The sequence below is a fragment of the Asterias amurensis genome, chromosome 18, assembly GCF_032118995.1.
Source record: "Asterias amurensis chromosome 18, ASM3211899v1".
Lineage (NCBI taxonomy): Eukaryota > Metazoa > Echinodermata > Asteroidea > Forcipulatida > Asteriidae > Asterias > Asterias amurensis.
The window spans coordinates 12,416,525-12,432,682 of NC_092665.1; the positions used below are offsets into that span (position 1 = coordinate 12,416,525).

The following is a 16,158-nucleotide window of genomic DNA, read 5'->3' on the forward strand; positions in this document are numbered from 1 at the left end:
AATGTCGAGTGATACTTGTGTGGATCATTGTATTCTACTTTTAAAACATCTTTCTAACATTATGCATTAAAAACAAACGGTTACAAACGCTTTTCAAAGACACACTCGTCCGATCCAATGCAACGTGTTCCTAAAAATTGTTACTGTGGAAACAAATAAACCTTGAACCAAGTTGGTATTCCGGCTTCGATCATTTCCCTTACCGAAATAATTCTCCAAAAGGAACATGTGCATATAATCGGCGTTATTAATAACGTAGTCTCATCTCAAGACAGCAACTGGCAGTGTTACGCCACAAAACCCCTCGGTGCGGAAAGACAAATAGGCGGGCAAAATAGTCAGCTCCATATTGTGGACGATAGAATTCAAAAGAATTCGAAAAGTTTAAGGAATAATCAATTTCAAAGGCTGGCGAAAACTTCAGGCATCGATACTCTGAAGACGAAGGCAGCATTGGCATGAGAAACCTCAACAAGTTTACACACAGTTTTAAACAAAGAATGAATCGTTTGATAAGTCCCATCATAATCACTCACAAATCTGTATGCAGCAATATGCGGTGTTTATAAACGCCTTTTGAAATAAAAATGGCACGACTTGATCGTACTTTGAAAACTCTGCGTTTTAGTTATTTTAAGACAATCATGTATGGTGAGCTGTAATGGCGACTATGATAGTGGCAATTTACTCAAAATAGTTGTTAGAATAAAAACGTCCTTGGTAACGAGCAATGGAAAGCTGTTGATAGTATAAAACATTGTGAGAAACGACTCCCTTTGAAATAACGTAGTTTTTAAGAAAGAAGTAATTTATTTCTCACTAAAATATTAAAATTTAATTTGAGACCTCATCATACAGCTGAGGTCTCGAATGCAAGCTTTCTAAAGCACACAACTTGTGCGACAAGGGTGTTTTTTCTTTCATTATTCTCTCGCAACTTCGACGACCAATTGAGTTAAAAATGTTCACAGGCTTGTTATTTCATGCATATGTGGAGACACCAAGTAAGAAGACTGGTCTTTGACAATTACCGAAGAAGGTGTCCAGCACCTTTAAAGTCACTAGTTATTCTGCAAGCTTTTTATCAAGATTTTAAAAACTATACATGTAATAATTTATTTACCAGTCCTGCTTCGCAACATCCTAGATAATAAGAATGAGATATGATTAAACACATGCTGATCTCATTGTTCTTATACCATCAGATATGGGTCATGTCAAAACACCAGCTGAAGCTGAACAAGCAATTTAGACTGGGCCCGTGTCTTTATCCGTAAAGGCCCGGTCACACAGGCCCCGATAACGAGAACGAAAACAATAACGATAAAAATGCACGCCTCCGATTGGTTGAATGAGCGTGGGCGTATTCTGCATTGAGCAATTCAACCAATCGCGAGCGTGCATTTTTATCGTTATCGTTTTGCTTCTCGTTACCGGGGCCTGTGTGACCGGGCCTTTAGGGTACCTGCTACTCAGATGCTGTGATTCCATTTATTACAATGACATCATTAAATGCTACCGTAGCTGGGTTTGTTTTGATTGGTCTGCTTCACATCTAGTCTTGGTTCAAGACTCTCCTGGATTTGTCACAAAAGAGCGCGCACAAGTGGGGCTCTTGGGGCTGGCCGGAGGTGCACTGACGTCACCACAGGAAGGCTCACGTGGTGAGGTGTCTGGGTTTTTCCCTGGTTCGAGGACGAACGTGGGGTAATTGTGTGCCCACGTTCGTCATTTGTAGATAAAAAAAAAAAAACATCATTATGTAAGAAATGCCTTTCTGTATAGAAGAGTTTGCGGTAACACCATGTAATAACAATCTCTAAATGAGTTGGGGTGGTTCTGAAAAGAACCGTTGGGTTAACTCGACGTTTCGATCAGTATGCTCTGATCGTCATTCTCCAGAAGACGATCAGAGCATACTGATCGAAACGTCGAGTTAACCCAACGGTTCTTTTCAGAACCACCCCAACTCATTTAGAGATTGTTATTACATGGTGTTACCGCAAACTCTTCTATATCTTATCTCCACCATGCAAAGTTTCAAATCCTACTTGCCTTTCTGTAGTTGCCATGGCCTGGGCACACCAGATTAAGTTCAACTCAATTCATACTATCCATACTCCATACTATCCATACAATAATCCAGACTCTTGTTAAAAAAAGAAAAACTGTTGGAACAGTACATAGAATTGTAACAAAATCAAAGGCGCATAAAAGTGTACAAAAATAGTATATTGTTCTTCTCAATTTCAAGTTTTATCCTCTGTCTTGTTTCTTGCATGGTTGCCATAGAAACACCATTGGTACAGCTCCCGAAGTTTGCTGGTATCATTTGCTGAAAGAAAAAAGTACGGAGGAGATACAACAAAATTATTTAACCGTTTTGACATAAACGGTGTGTTATTTTTTAGGCATTCCATGGTGAGGTATCAATGTATAACTTTTGTTTGCGGTAACACCATGTGTATATTTTCTACTGTGTAGATTTGGTTCCTTGAGAACTTGTCTTGCTATTTGTTCTGCTGCGACTGAGTAGATTTTTGAATTCTGAAGACTAATTTGCTCTGAAAAGAACTATTCTACTTTTTCAATCATGTGGAAGGTAGGAAATCGGTCTTAAAACCGATATAATGATTACAAAAATGGGAACAAGTAGGAGGGTTGATTACTAACCGTCAATCTTCAGCTCTTTCAGCTTCTCCTGAACTTTCTCGTTCTCCGACAGGACCTGCTGCAGATCCGAGGATGGAATTCTGGGTAATTGTACATTGCAGTAGAGATAGATGCGTTTGTTGAATGTAGCATAAACGAGGCACGGCCTGTTGGTGCCTGTAGTACTACTGTACTGACCTGTGAAATTTAAACATCAATTCCGTGGATCAATCTGTTTGTTGGTCACTTGGAAGATTGTATGTCCTGGGCCAAATTTCATTGTGTTTGTTACTCCAAAAACGAAAAACTTCTGAACATTTGACCTAGATTCAAACCACTACCTTGCTGCTGACCACACCAGAGCTTTGGGGTGACGGCTCAGCCAGCTAGACGCCTCGACAACGACAGGCCACAAAAGAGTTATCTATCAATTGGAAGGCATACATACCAGCACAAAATGCACAGACGTTTTCCTGGAAGTGGAAGCGAACAGACTCTTGGCTGTGATCCACTAAGTAGGTCCAACCATCCCAAGCACAGACAACCACTTCATCCTGACCGTCACACTGTCATGAAAAACCACAAATATTTCATTTTAGATACGTTTAATTTCATGTCAACAACATTTAATACAAAGTGTGACAACATTGCTCAGTTAAACATACATGTAATGTACACTATCCAATTGTTGCACGCTGTGACTGGGTCCATGGCGTTTTGTACAAATACTTTCTCAAAGGCTAAATGACAACACAGCACATGAACAAGTATATAATAATAATAATAAATCAATAACAATAATGAAAACTTATAAAGCACACAACTCCAACAAAGTGCTCATGGCGCTATATAAGTGTAACCTAAATAGTCAAGTGAAAATACATGAATAGAGAGAGAGAGAGAGAATCAGAAAGCATTGGGTTGTTTTTCATAGAAATATGGAAATAAATGTGTCTCTGATTCGAATCTGAAATATGACGTCAGTAAGGGCCCTATCATGGTCTACATGCATGCACGTCATCAATCAATCAATCAATCAATCAGTTTGTTGAATACTTACATTGATGTCAAATTTTGTCAGTGAGAAAAGCTGACGGTCAACCAGTAGTGACCAGAGGATTTTATCTTCTTCTAGCATCATTAAGGTGCCTGCGAAAACAAGAAACAATGAGTGACGATAATGAGGGAAAACAAATCAGCAACACGTTTTAAACAAAAAGTCCCCAGGAGAGGAATTTGACAAGGCATATGTTCCAGAGCCTGTTGTCACTCTCTGTGACTGAAACAAAGTGATCTGTGCACGATACACAATGGAAAGTCTGAGTGGATAAAAATGTCGGCCATCTGGCGGTCAGCAATTAATATGAATTAATAGAAAGTTACGTACGACAAGTCTATCAAAAAAGAACTTGCGGATGTACATGTCATCTAGGCCCAATGTCATAGCTCTGCTTACAGTAAGCGAATAATAGGCACTTACAGAAGCATGGAATTCCATGCTTACCTAATTGGTATTTCAGTGGTTGAAGGAAATTTCTGCCTGAACGCATACACGTGTGTACTCCAATGTTACTAGGCATTCTTCGCTCACACACCTAGCGCAGAAATGTAATTTGTTTGTTTGTTTGTTTGTTTGTTTGTTTGTTTGTTTGTTTGTTTGATTGATCTTCCCATCATCAAGGGAACTTTGCAAACTCCCACAAAGGGATATAAACGCCAAGCTGGCAACAGCCAATCTCTCTCATACATATTAATTTTGGTTTTTACCCATACACCGATGTGTGTTAGCACTGTATACTCAGTACTTTCATGACTTTCCTGAGTCCTGTGAAAAAATATCACAGGCATGTTACTCGGGTGGGATTCGAACCCACGACCCTTGCAATTCTAGAGCAGTGTCTTACCAACTAGACTGCCCTGCCGGGCAACCTCGGTAGTCTAGTTGGTAAGACACTGCTCTAGAATTGCAAGGGTCGTGGGTTCGAATCCCACCCGAGTAACATGCCTGTGATATTTTTTCACAGGACTCGGGAAAGTACTGAGTATACAGTGCTAACACACATCGGTGTATGGGTAAAAACCAAAATTAATATTCTTTATCCCCGATGCAAATTTAACATCTCTCTCATACAAACGTCTGTGATTATGAATTACACATATCAAGAAACTGTGATTCAGTAACTACACAACAATACTTATTCTAGTCATTGTGAAATAAGTGGTAAGCTAGGGGATTCGAACCCACAACCTTGTGATTGCAAGTCCAGCAGTCTTCTTGCCCTGTAAGCGAAGAATGCTGATCGCATTGGCAGAATTAGGCGGTAAGCAGAGCCGTGAAAAACGACCCTGATGTGAAGTGGCTAAAATAACAGTTAAGGTATCATGATCTATGTTACTCACCGTCTAGTGTACACATAGCCATTCTGTTCGGAACCACATCGTCCGTGTCTTCAGCTACAAATAAAATGTATCAAATTACAAATTCACATTTTCGTTCAATGAAGACATGGTTCAGTTTTTAGATTTATCCCTCGCACTGGAGGCCTTAAATTCTTGTATTATACTACAGTGACACCCTGGATCAAAAACAATCAGTTATCCAAATTCGTGATAAATAATTTATTTATTTAGCGCACTTTCCATAAACATGTTCAAAATGCGCTTTACAGTTATTTTGTTAACAAAATAGGTGAGGTTTAAGCACTTTAAAAAAAAGATATTGACGGATAATTCATTACGAAGAGATAGCAGTAGTTTATTCCACAGTATTTGAGCAGCAGCAGTGAACGCTCTATCACCAAGTGTGGGTAGCATCTTGGGAGATGGGTGGTTCAGCGTGATGCCTTGAAACGCCAGCGAAGGGAGTAGCGGGATGGTAGGGAGGAGCTAGACCATGGATGCATTTGAATGTGAGAATGAGTATTTTGTATTCAATCTGGGACCTGGGCCCAACTTCACGGATCTGCTTATCGCCGAATTCTGCGCTTACGATCACGATTCCCCGCATAAGTCCAAGTGCCAAATTTCTGCACTAGCCTTTTAAAGCGTAGAATGCCTAGTAACGTGAAGTACGCACACGCAGAAGCCAAAATTCGCTGCTAACCTGTGAAATACGCTTGCCGTAAGCACAGAATTCCCTGCTTCCGTAAGCGCCGATTCTGTGCTTACGGTAAGCAGAGCCATGAAAGTAGGCCCTGATGGGTAGCCAGTTCAATTAACGTAAGATAGGTTTCATGTGACAGAACTTGGATGAACCTGTGGCAAGACATGATTCTTACCCGACTGGCGTACTCTGCCGACCAGCTCCGTGGTGACATTAGAGTTTCGAGCCCTCTTATTGGAGATCGGATGCCACTTCACATAGGATTCTCCTTTGCTGCTATAATAATTTTAAGAAGAAGAAGAAAAACCATAAAGCATTGTTTGAAGGGAAGGAATACAAAATTAATGGCATGAAAAACCTTTGGTAAGAAACATACATCAGAGTTTGAGAGTATAAAGGATTTTGAGAAACAGTTCACTTTGAAGTACTGTGGTTATTTAAAGACACTGGACACCATTGGTAATTGTCAAAGACCAGTCTTCTCACTTGCTGTATCTCAACAGTGCACAAAATAACTAACCTGTAAAATTTTAGCTCAATTGGAAATTGAAGTTGCAATTGAAGATATAAAACAAAAAACACCCTTCTCCCACGACGTTGTGTGCTTTCAGATGCTTGATTTCGAGACCTCAAATTCTAAATATGAGGTCTAAAAATCAAATTCGTGGAAAATTGCTTCTTTCTTGAAAACTACTCCACTTCAGAGGGAGCCGTTTCTCACAATGTTTTATACTACCCTATTACTCGTTCCCAAGTAAGGTTTTATGCTAATAATTATTTTGAGTAATTACATGTACCAATAGTGTCCACTGCCATGTCGCAGTTGCTTGCTTCGGGATAAAGAATAAAGTTTTGGTATTTCTAAAGTATACATCAATGTGTAATAAGCACTGCGTGTACACAGTGCCTTCCTGAGTTCTGTAGATACATGTAAAAACCACATGCATATTGTAACCATCGGTGTATGGGTTAAAACCAAAATTAATATTCTTTATCCCCGATGCAAATTTAACATCTATTATATCGTTACGGTACCCGCTGCCATCACATAGGATTCAAACTGCCTCTAGCCACCGGGCAATCTCGGTAGTCTAGTTGGTAAGACACTGCTCTAGAATTGCAGCAAGGGTCGTGGGTTCGAATCCCACCCTAGCAATATGCCTGTGATATTTTTCACAGGACTCGGGAAAGTACCGAGTATACAGTGCTAACATACATCGATGTATGGGTAAAAACCAAAATTAATATTCTTCATCCCCGATGTAAATTTAACATCTATTACATATTGTAACCCCTAACAAAAATGTATAAATGATTGACCTACCTATAAGCACCACTAGCGACCTCTTCATCTTGAACTTTGACCCAGCTACACTGCAACTCGGCGTAATTACAGCCGGGTTGTGAGACGACGAGTTTCGGACGCCCATCTCGGTGCCGGCCGAGGGACAGAGAACCAATCTAGGAACAAGTGCAGAGGGTGAATCAAAGAATAAATTAGTTAAATACACGACAGATCTTGTTCAATACAATGCCAGGAGCAAATTCATTATATTAAAGACACTGGACGCTATTGGTAATACTCAAATAATTGTTAGCATAAAAACTTACTTGGTAACGAGCAATGGATAGTAAACTCTGTTAGAAATAGCTCTCTAAAGTATCATAGTTTTTAAGAAAGAGGTAATTTCTCACTCAAATATTAAAAGACTCTCCAGGCCTGAAGCCTCTGTAGTGACTTATATTGCTATTTGTATTTGTCAGGCAACAGCCGTTTATTTTGGTACAGAAAACATGTACATTGTATATATTTGCTACATGCAACAGCAGTTGACTTTTTCCATGTGCTTCAGCTTTTTGCATGGGCAACGCCATCTTGTTTTATGAAGTCAACAGATAAACATGCATCATTTTATTGCTCCATCTTCGGTTTTATAACTTCAGTTAAGTTTCATTCAAAGGGTATTCAGGAAAACCCTATTTGGCCATTGCTAACACTGTATACTACATATCTTCGCTCCAAGTATTTTGAGGACGGATTCCAGCACCTTTTTCTGTGGAAAAGCGGAACAATTCTAAGTTGCAATTCGTGCGGTTTGACTCTTTGGAGTACGTGCGCTACATTCGTACACGTTTTGACCATCGCTGTGATTCACCATTGGAAGAGCGGATGGTCATCTTATCAGTACTTTTACATAAGTAAATTGACAGTGTTTTACATTTACTTCACCTCTTACTAGGCATCTTTAAGCGCACACATTTGTACAACAAATGTATTTTTTCTTTATGATTCTCTTGCAACTGACCAATTGAGCTCAAATTTTCACAGGTTTGTTATTTCATGCATATGTTGGGATACACGAAGTGAACATACTATTCTTTGACAATTATCAAAAGTGTCCGGTGCCTTTAAGACATGTTGCACGCACACAAACAACACCCCCCCCCCCCTCCCCCTCAAAAAAAAAAAAAAAAAAAAAAAAATCAAACCAAAAAACAAACAACCTCACCTGACCATTTAGATGCCACTTTTGGAGCAAAACAAGTTTTCCGGGTGCAAATATGGAAGAGGAGTCCTGAAAGAAAATTGATACAAATATAACTAAAGAAATTTCAATGCAACTAACACTTCTACTTTATGTAAATGAGTAGACTTTTACAGTGAGTTGAAGGATAGTTTTATACCATTTAGGCCGACCTGCAAAGATTTTCTATGATGTGCACAGAACTAACGATGTACACTGTCTATACGGTGTACAGTAATTCAATTTAATTTTTAATTTAATTCTAATTTTTTTTAAATTTAATTAGACTTTACACTGGCATAAAAATATAAATATACAAATCGTTACATAAAGAAACAAAGAAGCAAAATAGCTAAAAACACCAAGCCAGTGAGTGGCGAGGAGGAACAGGCGACCAGCACCTCTACAAAGTCGTCCTGCCACAAAGAATGTCCCCTTATACCCACCCCACAGGTAAAAACCACCCATCCAACTGTTAAAAAAAAAAAAAAATTGTATCTCTTATTTCAAACTGTTACTGCCTGATATTGAGTGGTTAGACAGTAGGAGGGTTAACTGTGAACAATGTAGATGCATTCACCCTATGATAGCATATTGCATCTATAATTTATAACAACGATGGATGATATCAATGGTCAGACAGTAAGAAGGTTAAGTGTGGGCAATATTAAACGCATTAACCACATGATGTCAACAGGCTAGCATAGTTTTACTTTACTTCAGAATCACATTGGATGATATTGAATGGTCAGACAGTAGGAAGGTTAACTTTGTACTGTGTGGGCTGTGTACATGTAAAGCATTTACCACATGATATCATTATTGCTGTCATGGCATACAAACAACATCTAAAATTTGTGTTAAAATCAAAACAACAATGACTGAAATTGAATGGTCAGACAGTAGGAAGGTTAACTGTGTACCGTATAGATCGATCACTAAGATAACTGCTGGTTGGCGGCGCATAAATTTCTAAAGTACAAAATTCAAAACAAAAATGAACAAAATTGGATGATCTAACAGTAAGAACATTAACTGTGTACTGTATAGATCATTCACCATGACATCATTTTTCTGGTTGGCAGCGCATCTATTTTTAAAATACATTTTATTCAAAACAACAATGAATAAAAATGGATGACCAAACAGTAAGAAGGTTTACTGTGAACTGTTACACCATGCTGGAGGACAGTTTATCTTTAGGCCTATGAATAATTAAAAACAACAATGGATGAAAAAAGAATGGTCAGACAGTAGGAAGGTTAACTGTGTACTGTGTAAATCATTCACTATGACATCATACTGCTGGTTGGCGACGCATCTATTTGTAAAAAGCATAATTCAAAACAACAATTAACAAAATTGGATGACCAAACAGTAAGAAGGTTTACTGTTACACCATGCTGGAGGACAGTTTATCTTTGGGCTTAAGAATTATTAAAAACAACAATGCATGAAAAAAAGAATGGTCAGACAGTAGTAAGGTTAACAAGAAAAGTGTGTTAGGATCCAAGAATAAGAGTTGGGAATCAAAACCGTCAGAAATCAGAAGTCATTTTATCGGACTCACATTCGTTGCCGATGGTTGATTTTCCACCCAGCGATAAGCTTGTACGACACGATCTGTTTGTCCGACCACAAACTCCATTTTGCCATCGCCATCTGCGAATTAAAAAAAATTATAATCCCAATAATGATCCTAATCAATAAAACAAAACATAATTTTTTTTATTTGTGACCCAACCAGACACTTCATTTCAAAACGCAAACCTTTTCAAATAATATTTTAGGCCTTCAATTTGCGGTGCGAACTTGACAGCACAACTCTGTTTTCGCTGAAGAGGAGAGTTGCAGGAGAGTTGAGCACAACTCAACCACTGCGAATTATTCAATGCGAATTTGTGACGTCAACATTTGTATCGCATTCGCATTTGCAGGAAGTATGAACCGGGCTACACACAGCCATCACAGCTTCCTCGTTCACCATTTCTGCGTCATTCATTCACTTTCGGAAATCCTGACGGTTGGCATGACTTTTCTTGTGTTTATGGCTAGCAGCGTGATGAAAATTGAAATGAAAAACGCTCTGAAGCCCAAAACTAAAACTTTTGATAACAGCTTCGTGAAATTGGGCCCAGGTCAAGGCTGTTGGGTCACTGACCTATATCTTCAATGAGCACCACTTTGATGTTGGCCGGTAGATGTTGGATGTGACACGGTGATAATCTGAATGGATCCTCGGACGCCTTTTTCTTCTCATCCTGTGGACAAAAGGAAATAGGAGTCGGATTAATTTGTAACAATAATTTAGGAGGCTAATCATCCTTAAGGCCCGGTCACACAGGCCCTGATAACAAGAACGAAAACGACAATGTTAAAAATGCACGCCCTCAATTGGTTGAATGAGCGTGGGCGTATTCTGCGTGGAGCAGTTCAACCAATAGAATGCGTTCTCTTTGCGTCATGATCGTTACCATTTTCAGTATAACTGCAGTGTGACTTGTCCTTTACTCACAGCTAAGAGATGAACTGCGAAGGACGTGGCTACAGCGTGTTCAAGAAAGCAGGCCTGCAAGGGCACCTTTGGCAGCCCGCCACATCAACCCATTATGACAACAGAGCACAGCCAGAGATCAAAAGTGTTAGCTTTTGAAAGTTTTTGCACTAGCACCACATGACTACTGTAGGCACCGTCACTATTTAAAGGGAAGGTACACGTTTGGTAATTACTCAAAACAAATATTTACTTAAAAACTGACTTGGTAAAGAGCATTGGAGAGCTGTTGGAGAGATAGTATAAAACATTGTGGGAAACGACTCCCTCTGAAGTAACATAGTTTTGGAGAAAGAGGTAATTTCTCACTAAAATAATAAAAGACTTCTAGCTAGAAGTCTTATATAGATAGTTCCCACATGACGTAAATCGGCCATCTTTACGGGCAATTTGGAACACATAGCCATGTGTTTTGCGCGAGAACGGTGCGTAGCACGCGCAGAATTCACAAAACTCGTTGCCTGATTGGTTGGTAAACAGTGTGGTTGCGTTAATAAACTGAGCGCTTGACGCGCCTGCAAGCTTAAATGCAATTTGCCCGTAAAGATGGCGTCTATTGCAACTTATCTATTCCTGTCTGAAAGCACACAAATTCGTCCAACAAGGGTGTTTTTTCTTTCATCAATTTCTCGCAACTTCGATGACCGATTGAGCCCAAATTTACACAGGCTTGTTATTTCATGCATATGTTGAGATACACCAAGTGAGAAGACTGGTCTTTGAAAATTACCAAACGTGTACAATGCCTTTAAGGAGTCAAAATGCACACAAAAAACTATGGGTAAACGTCTCAACGCCGCTCGCCTAAAATGCACTACTGCACATTTATCCGGAGTGACGCAGGTTCAAGTTCCACTCTAGTCAAGTGTTTCTTTGTTCAACCCCCAAATAATTTAAAGTTTACCAAATCAGTTTCCGTTATAGGTTAATACTGATATTTGAAACAAAAAGTTGCATTCCTTTTAAGGTGATCCCCTGGCTGTGGCTTCCCAGGTTGTATTGAAAGCTTTGTTGTGATCCCTGGCTACACGGCAATTAACGATTGTATGGCTTCTGACTGCCACCCTAAACAAAGATATTGGCCAAATAGGTACGATTAGCCTATGAACATATAGAGTGAAATTTTCTTCTTGTTCTAGACCGGCGCCTTTGAATGTCACACAGATAAACTTCGCTTTATAAATGCTGTATTATTATTATTATTATTATTATTATTATTATTATTATTATTACTATTATTATCATCTACATTGGGCTTGATAGCTCAGTTGGTAGAGTGCTGGCACATTCATCAGGAGGTCGCACCTTCAAGACGTCCCACTTGAGAACTTTTTGTTCAACCCCCAACAACTTTTTTGTAATTATTTATGTTTACCGTTGACATACCTCATTGTGGGAGGAAGGATCAAGTGAAAACATGTGACATACACCCTCGGCACTGATGGTTACAAGGCAATTCTTCTTCATGCTGCATATATCGCCAATCCCGATGCATGATATCTAAACAGGGAGCAAAGACAAAACTTTTATCACATTCAGGTCGAATAACCCTTGGTAGTGTTATCACAGTCTTGTAAAATATGGCAACGTCTTGAATTTGTAGGATTTTATGAAAATTATGAACTTTTGTGCTTTGTTGCTTTAAACAGTGGTGACTAATCTATTTTCCGACTCCCCTGGTGTACCGATCACCCCTCATGATCTGCATGCTAGGTAGGGTTGGGTTAGAGATAAGCCGGTTCATACTTCCTGCGAATGCGATATGAATTTTGACGCCAAATAACATCAAATAATAATTCGCATCAGTTAAAATGTGCTCAACTCCTGCAAAACATTCGCAGCGAAAAACAGGGCTGTGACGTTGAAATTTTCTTCGCATTCCCATTCTAAGGAAGTGTGAACCGGGCTTCAGTGTTGGAAAATACGTTTGGGGTGTCCGAACATAGGGGTGTCGAAACACAGGGGTGTTGGAACCAAATTGTGTCAACCACTGTAGTGGGCTAACAAGAAATGACCTACCATGCCTAGATTAGAGCAGTTTGCCCATGGCAATGTATTGCTTCCCTTGAATACAGTCAGTTGGCCTTCGACATTCGCTACAATCAACTCATTTTCCTGCAGGCCAAAAGAAAAAAATGGGGTCATTTATATCAGATATCTGCTCTAAAATGCGTACTCCTAGTCCTACTAGAACTATATGAGGTTCGTTCCGCTATTGTCTAGGAGATATCGGAACAACTCTCATCATACATCATCATAGTCCTAGGGTAGAAGACTAGTAAAATGCAATATAGGCCTACAACAATGCGGTGATCATGGGTTCTAACTACCCGAGGTAATTGCGATAATTATGCCTCGATCCTCTCAACGGTTGCAGAGGATGGAGGGTTACGCATATCGTAGCCCCATATTTATTTGGCTCTAAAGCCAAGGGGGCCACTACACGTTTTGCAAAGTTGCACACCATGACACACCCCCCACCTCCCCCACGGGTGATTAAAAAGGTACCCTCCAGAGCCCAACGACTAGGACTATCACAACTATGTAGGTAAAAAGGAAGATTCAGAAGCTGTGTACTCTTGCTTGATCTTGCAGCTAGGTAACTGTAGTGGACATTGAAAATGCAAGCCTAAAGAGTTAAATTGTTGGTTTGTAAACTAAACTCAATTGAACAAGTACATCATGATGATATATATATGAGCTAGTTTTTACTACAAAAATAACAAATCACAAACGGAACGACAGCAGTCGCAGCGCAGAGGTCAGAGGGATGGACTCGGGCAGTGACCACAGGGGCTAGGAATGCCAGTCAGCTGCAGCGCAGGCAGTGCAGCTATAGCAATAAAAAAAAAACAATAGCATTCATGCATTGGAATTCTGTCCACACCGGCCTTGTCGACGTCTAACTCAGCAACACCATGAGAACCATCACTGGCGCCGTTCGCAGTACAAAGACAGACTGGCTCCCAGCCCTGAGCAACATTGCCCCTCCAGACATCCGAAGAAAGGTAGCCACATCTAGGCTGGTCTGTAAGATCCGATCCAACCCTGAGCTCCCTCTCCTCAGAGACCTTGACTTCCACCCTAGGCCTAGACTTAAGTCGAGAAACCCAATCTGGTCCAATGTCCCGGACAGTGCAGCAACAGCAGAAGATCTATGGCGCACACGGTGGCAAGACCACACCAACGTCCGACACAAGTTCCTGGTCGCTGACCTCACCATCCAACTGCCGGGAATGGACTTCCCGGGCGGCCATTGGTGCGTCTTAAACCGGTTTCGTACAGACGCAGGGCCGTGCCGCAGCAGCCTACACAAGTGGGGCTACCTTGCATCTCCCCTTTATGATTTGTGGAGAACCACAGACGATGCGCCACATGATGACGATGCACCACATGATAGACGACTGCCCACTCTCTCACCTTGATGGTGGCATCAAAGCCCTTCACCTGGCTGAGGACCCAGCCGTAAACCGGATTATGGACTTCAAAACGAGATCTACTACTAGCATACGACATCATCATTGCATGATATGATTATGTTTGATTGATTGAATGAATGGGAGGGATTTACTCACATTGTCATTGTCCACATCTCCCAAAATGATTGCATTGGGAAACACATTTCCTGGAAAATCAAACTCCAAATGCTCAACGAACACAACAGATCTCATTGCTGCTATTCAGCAGGTGGCACCATGGAGCATTGAGGAAGAAATGGAGCAACCAAAGTTCAATCACTAACTTCTTGCACATTCAGCTCACTGCAGTAAGTACTTCATCAACAAGCAACAAGTGCACGAGTGACCGCTGAACTGTTTATGTCGTAGCGCCCTCTGTAGTTTGAGTTAGGTTAGTAATGAACAATATTATTATGGAAGAAAAAAGAAATCATCTTCTTAAAAAAAAAAAAAATTAAATAATCAAAGTAATCCAAAGGTGAAAATAGCGAGTTGATTATCGTAGCAGACTGCGACGACCCCTTTTCTCCGCACAAGAAAATGTTTCCTCCATCAAAGCAAATTACTCTCTAAATTAGTGACAAATTGTGGATGTCTCAACCTCCTCCAGACCACTCGGTCAAAATCCTACTGTCATGTGAATGCCTGGTTTACTTTGTAGATTTTGGGGGTCCTGTTTATGTTTTTTTGTCTCGCACAACTCTTACTCTATGTCAAATAACAAAAGATCAATAATGTTAATACCAAAATTACTGTTTGTAAAAGCCTTAAAATAACTGTATACAGTCGATGACGTTTTTAAAAATTCTTCTAATGATGTATTTTTGTTGCTTTTATCAGAAGGTCACAAGGTGGCGCTATACAATGTGACCACTCAGATCTCATCATCATCTCTGCATTTCTTTCACACGTGTTTTTGTAAGCAATATATTGGGCTTTATATTGGGCTACTTCAAAGTCGCAATCCTTATCTTTTTCATTGTATTTTTTTTGACAATCACCTTTAGGAATTCCTTTTGTTGCTCGTCTCTTTTGGGCGTTTATTATTCTCTCCATTGGGCGTGTTCATATTTACACGGGCCGGCTCGAGGGAGGAGGGGTTTGCGCATAAACATCACACAATATTGACTTTCTCAATCCACACACACGATGGCCAGTGACAGGAAAACGGGTTTGTTTTTCACAATAATCAGATAATGTCGCCAATTTCGAGGCATTAAAGACCAGGATATTATAACCGATGAGTTTGCAGCTGACACTCAAAGCACACTTCCACGCACTGTATTTTGGATCTACGCAGTGGAATTTGGAAAGGCATCAAATTCAAAGATGAATAAATTGGATGGTAAGTATAAGTAGGCTGGCCTATACAATAACACAGTAACAGTTTACAGTTAGTATTTTCTTGTGCATCCAGCCTGTTTAATTACACACAGTTCCAATCGTTTGTGATTGTGCTGTACATCGCCAGGCGGATGCTATTGTTAGGTGTTACTGTAGTGTTAAAGGCAGTGGACACTAATGGTAATTACTCAAAATAATTATTAGCATAAAAAACCTTTCTTGGTAATTAAAGGGGAGAGGTCGATAGAGTAAAACATGGTTGTGAGAAACGGCTCCCGCTGAAGCGACGTAGTTTTCTATTCTAAAGAAGTAATTTTGCATAAATTTGATTTCGAGACCTCAGATAACATATTCATTACTTCGAAAATGTCTAAAAAGTCCCCAAGAGTGATACATTGTATTCAGTCAGGACCAATCTGATCCCAGTGTATAACAGTATATCAGAGCTCGACATTACCACTGGATCTTTGGCCCAAGGCCAGAGTTTTTAGTGTCTGGCCAGTATGCAATGACAGGACAAGT

At 40.0% G+C, this 16,158-nt stretch overlaps 2 protein-coding genes across 10 annotated transcripts in view; one reads left to right on the forward strand and one right to left on the reverse strand.

The window, feature by feature from the left end:
* Positions 1 to 176: 176 nt before the first annotated feature.
* LOC139950480 (KICSTOR complex protein ITFG2-like) lies at positions 177 to 14,624 on the reverse strand. 3 transcript variants are annotated; one of them, XR_011787660.1, is made up of 14 exons: positions 14,410 to 14,624; positions 12,854 to 12,949; positions 12,221 to 12,334; positions 10,442 to 10,541; positions 9,851 to 9,942; positions 8,266 to 8,331; positions 7,080 to 7,216; positions 5,931 to 6,031; positions 5,053 to 5,106; positions 3,713 to 3,801; positions 3,101 to 3,218; positions 2,674 to 2,850; positions 2,056 to 2,335; positions 177 to 1,773 (listed from the first exon to the last, which is right to left on the reverse strand). XR_011787660.1 is itself a non-coding variant. In XM_071949172.1 (13 exons), the coding sequence occupies exons 1-13, from the start codon at positions 14,503 to 14,505 to the stop codon at positions 2,250 to 2,252; spliced, it is 1,323 nt and encodes a 440-aa protein (XP_071805273.1). In that variant the 5' UTR covers positions 14,506 to 14,624; the 3' UTR covers positions 1,914 to 2,249. The 3 variants fall into 3 exon arrangements, 2 of the variants coding, with proteins under 2 accessions (XP_071805273.1, XP_071805272.1); XM_071949172.1 differs by lacking the exon at positions 177 to 1,773 and having other exon boundaries at positions 1,914 to 2,335; positions 5,931 to 6,028; XM_071949171.1 differs by lacking the exon at positions 177 to 1,773 and having other exon boundaries at positions 1,915 to 2,335.
* A 677-nt stretch (positions 14,625 to 15,301) lies between these two features.
* LOC139950389 (uncharacterized) overlaps positions 15,302 to 16,158 on the forward strand; it is a 75,767-nt gene continuing 74,910 nt past the window's right edge. For 2 of the 7 annotated variants that reach the window (XM_071949026.1, XM_071949025.1), the window contains exon 1: positions 15,304 to 15,637. In XM_071949026.1, the coding sequence (XP_071805127.1) occupies positions 15,622 to 15,637 (16 nt within the window). In that variant the 5' untranslated portion in view covers positions 15,304 to 15,621. Of the gene's footprint in view, positions 15,638 to 16,158 lie in introns of all 7 variants that reach the window. The other 5 variants (XM_071949024.1, XM_071949023.1, XM_071949027.1 and 2 more) reach the window with 5 other exon arrangements.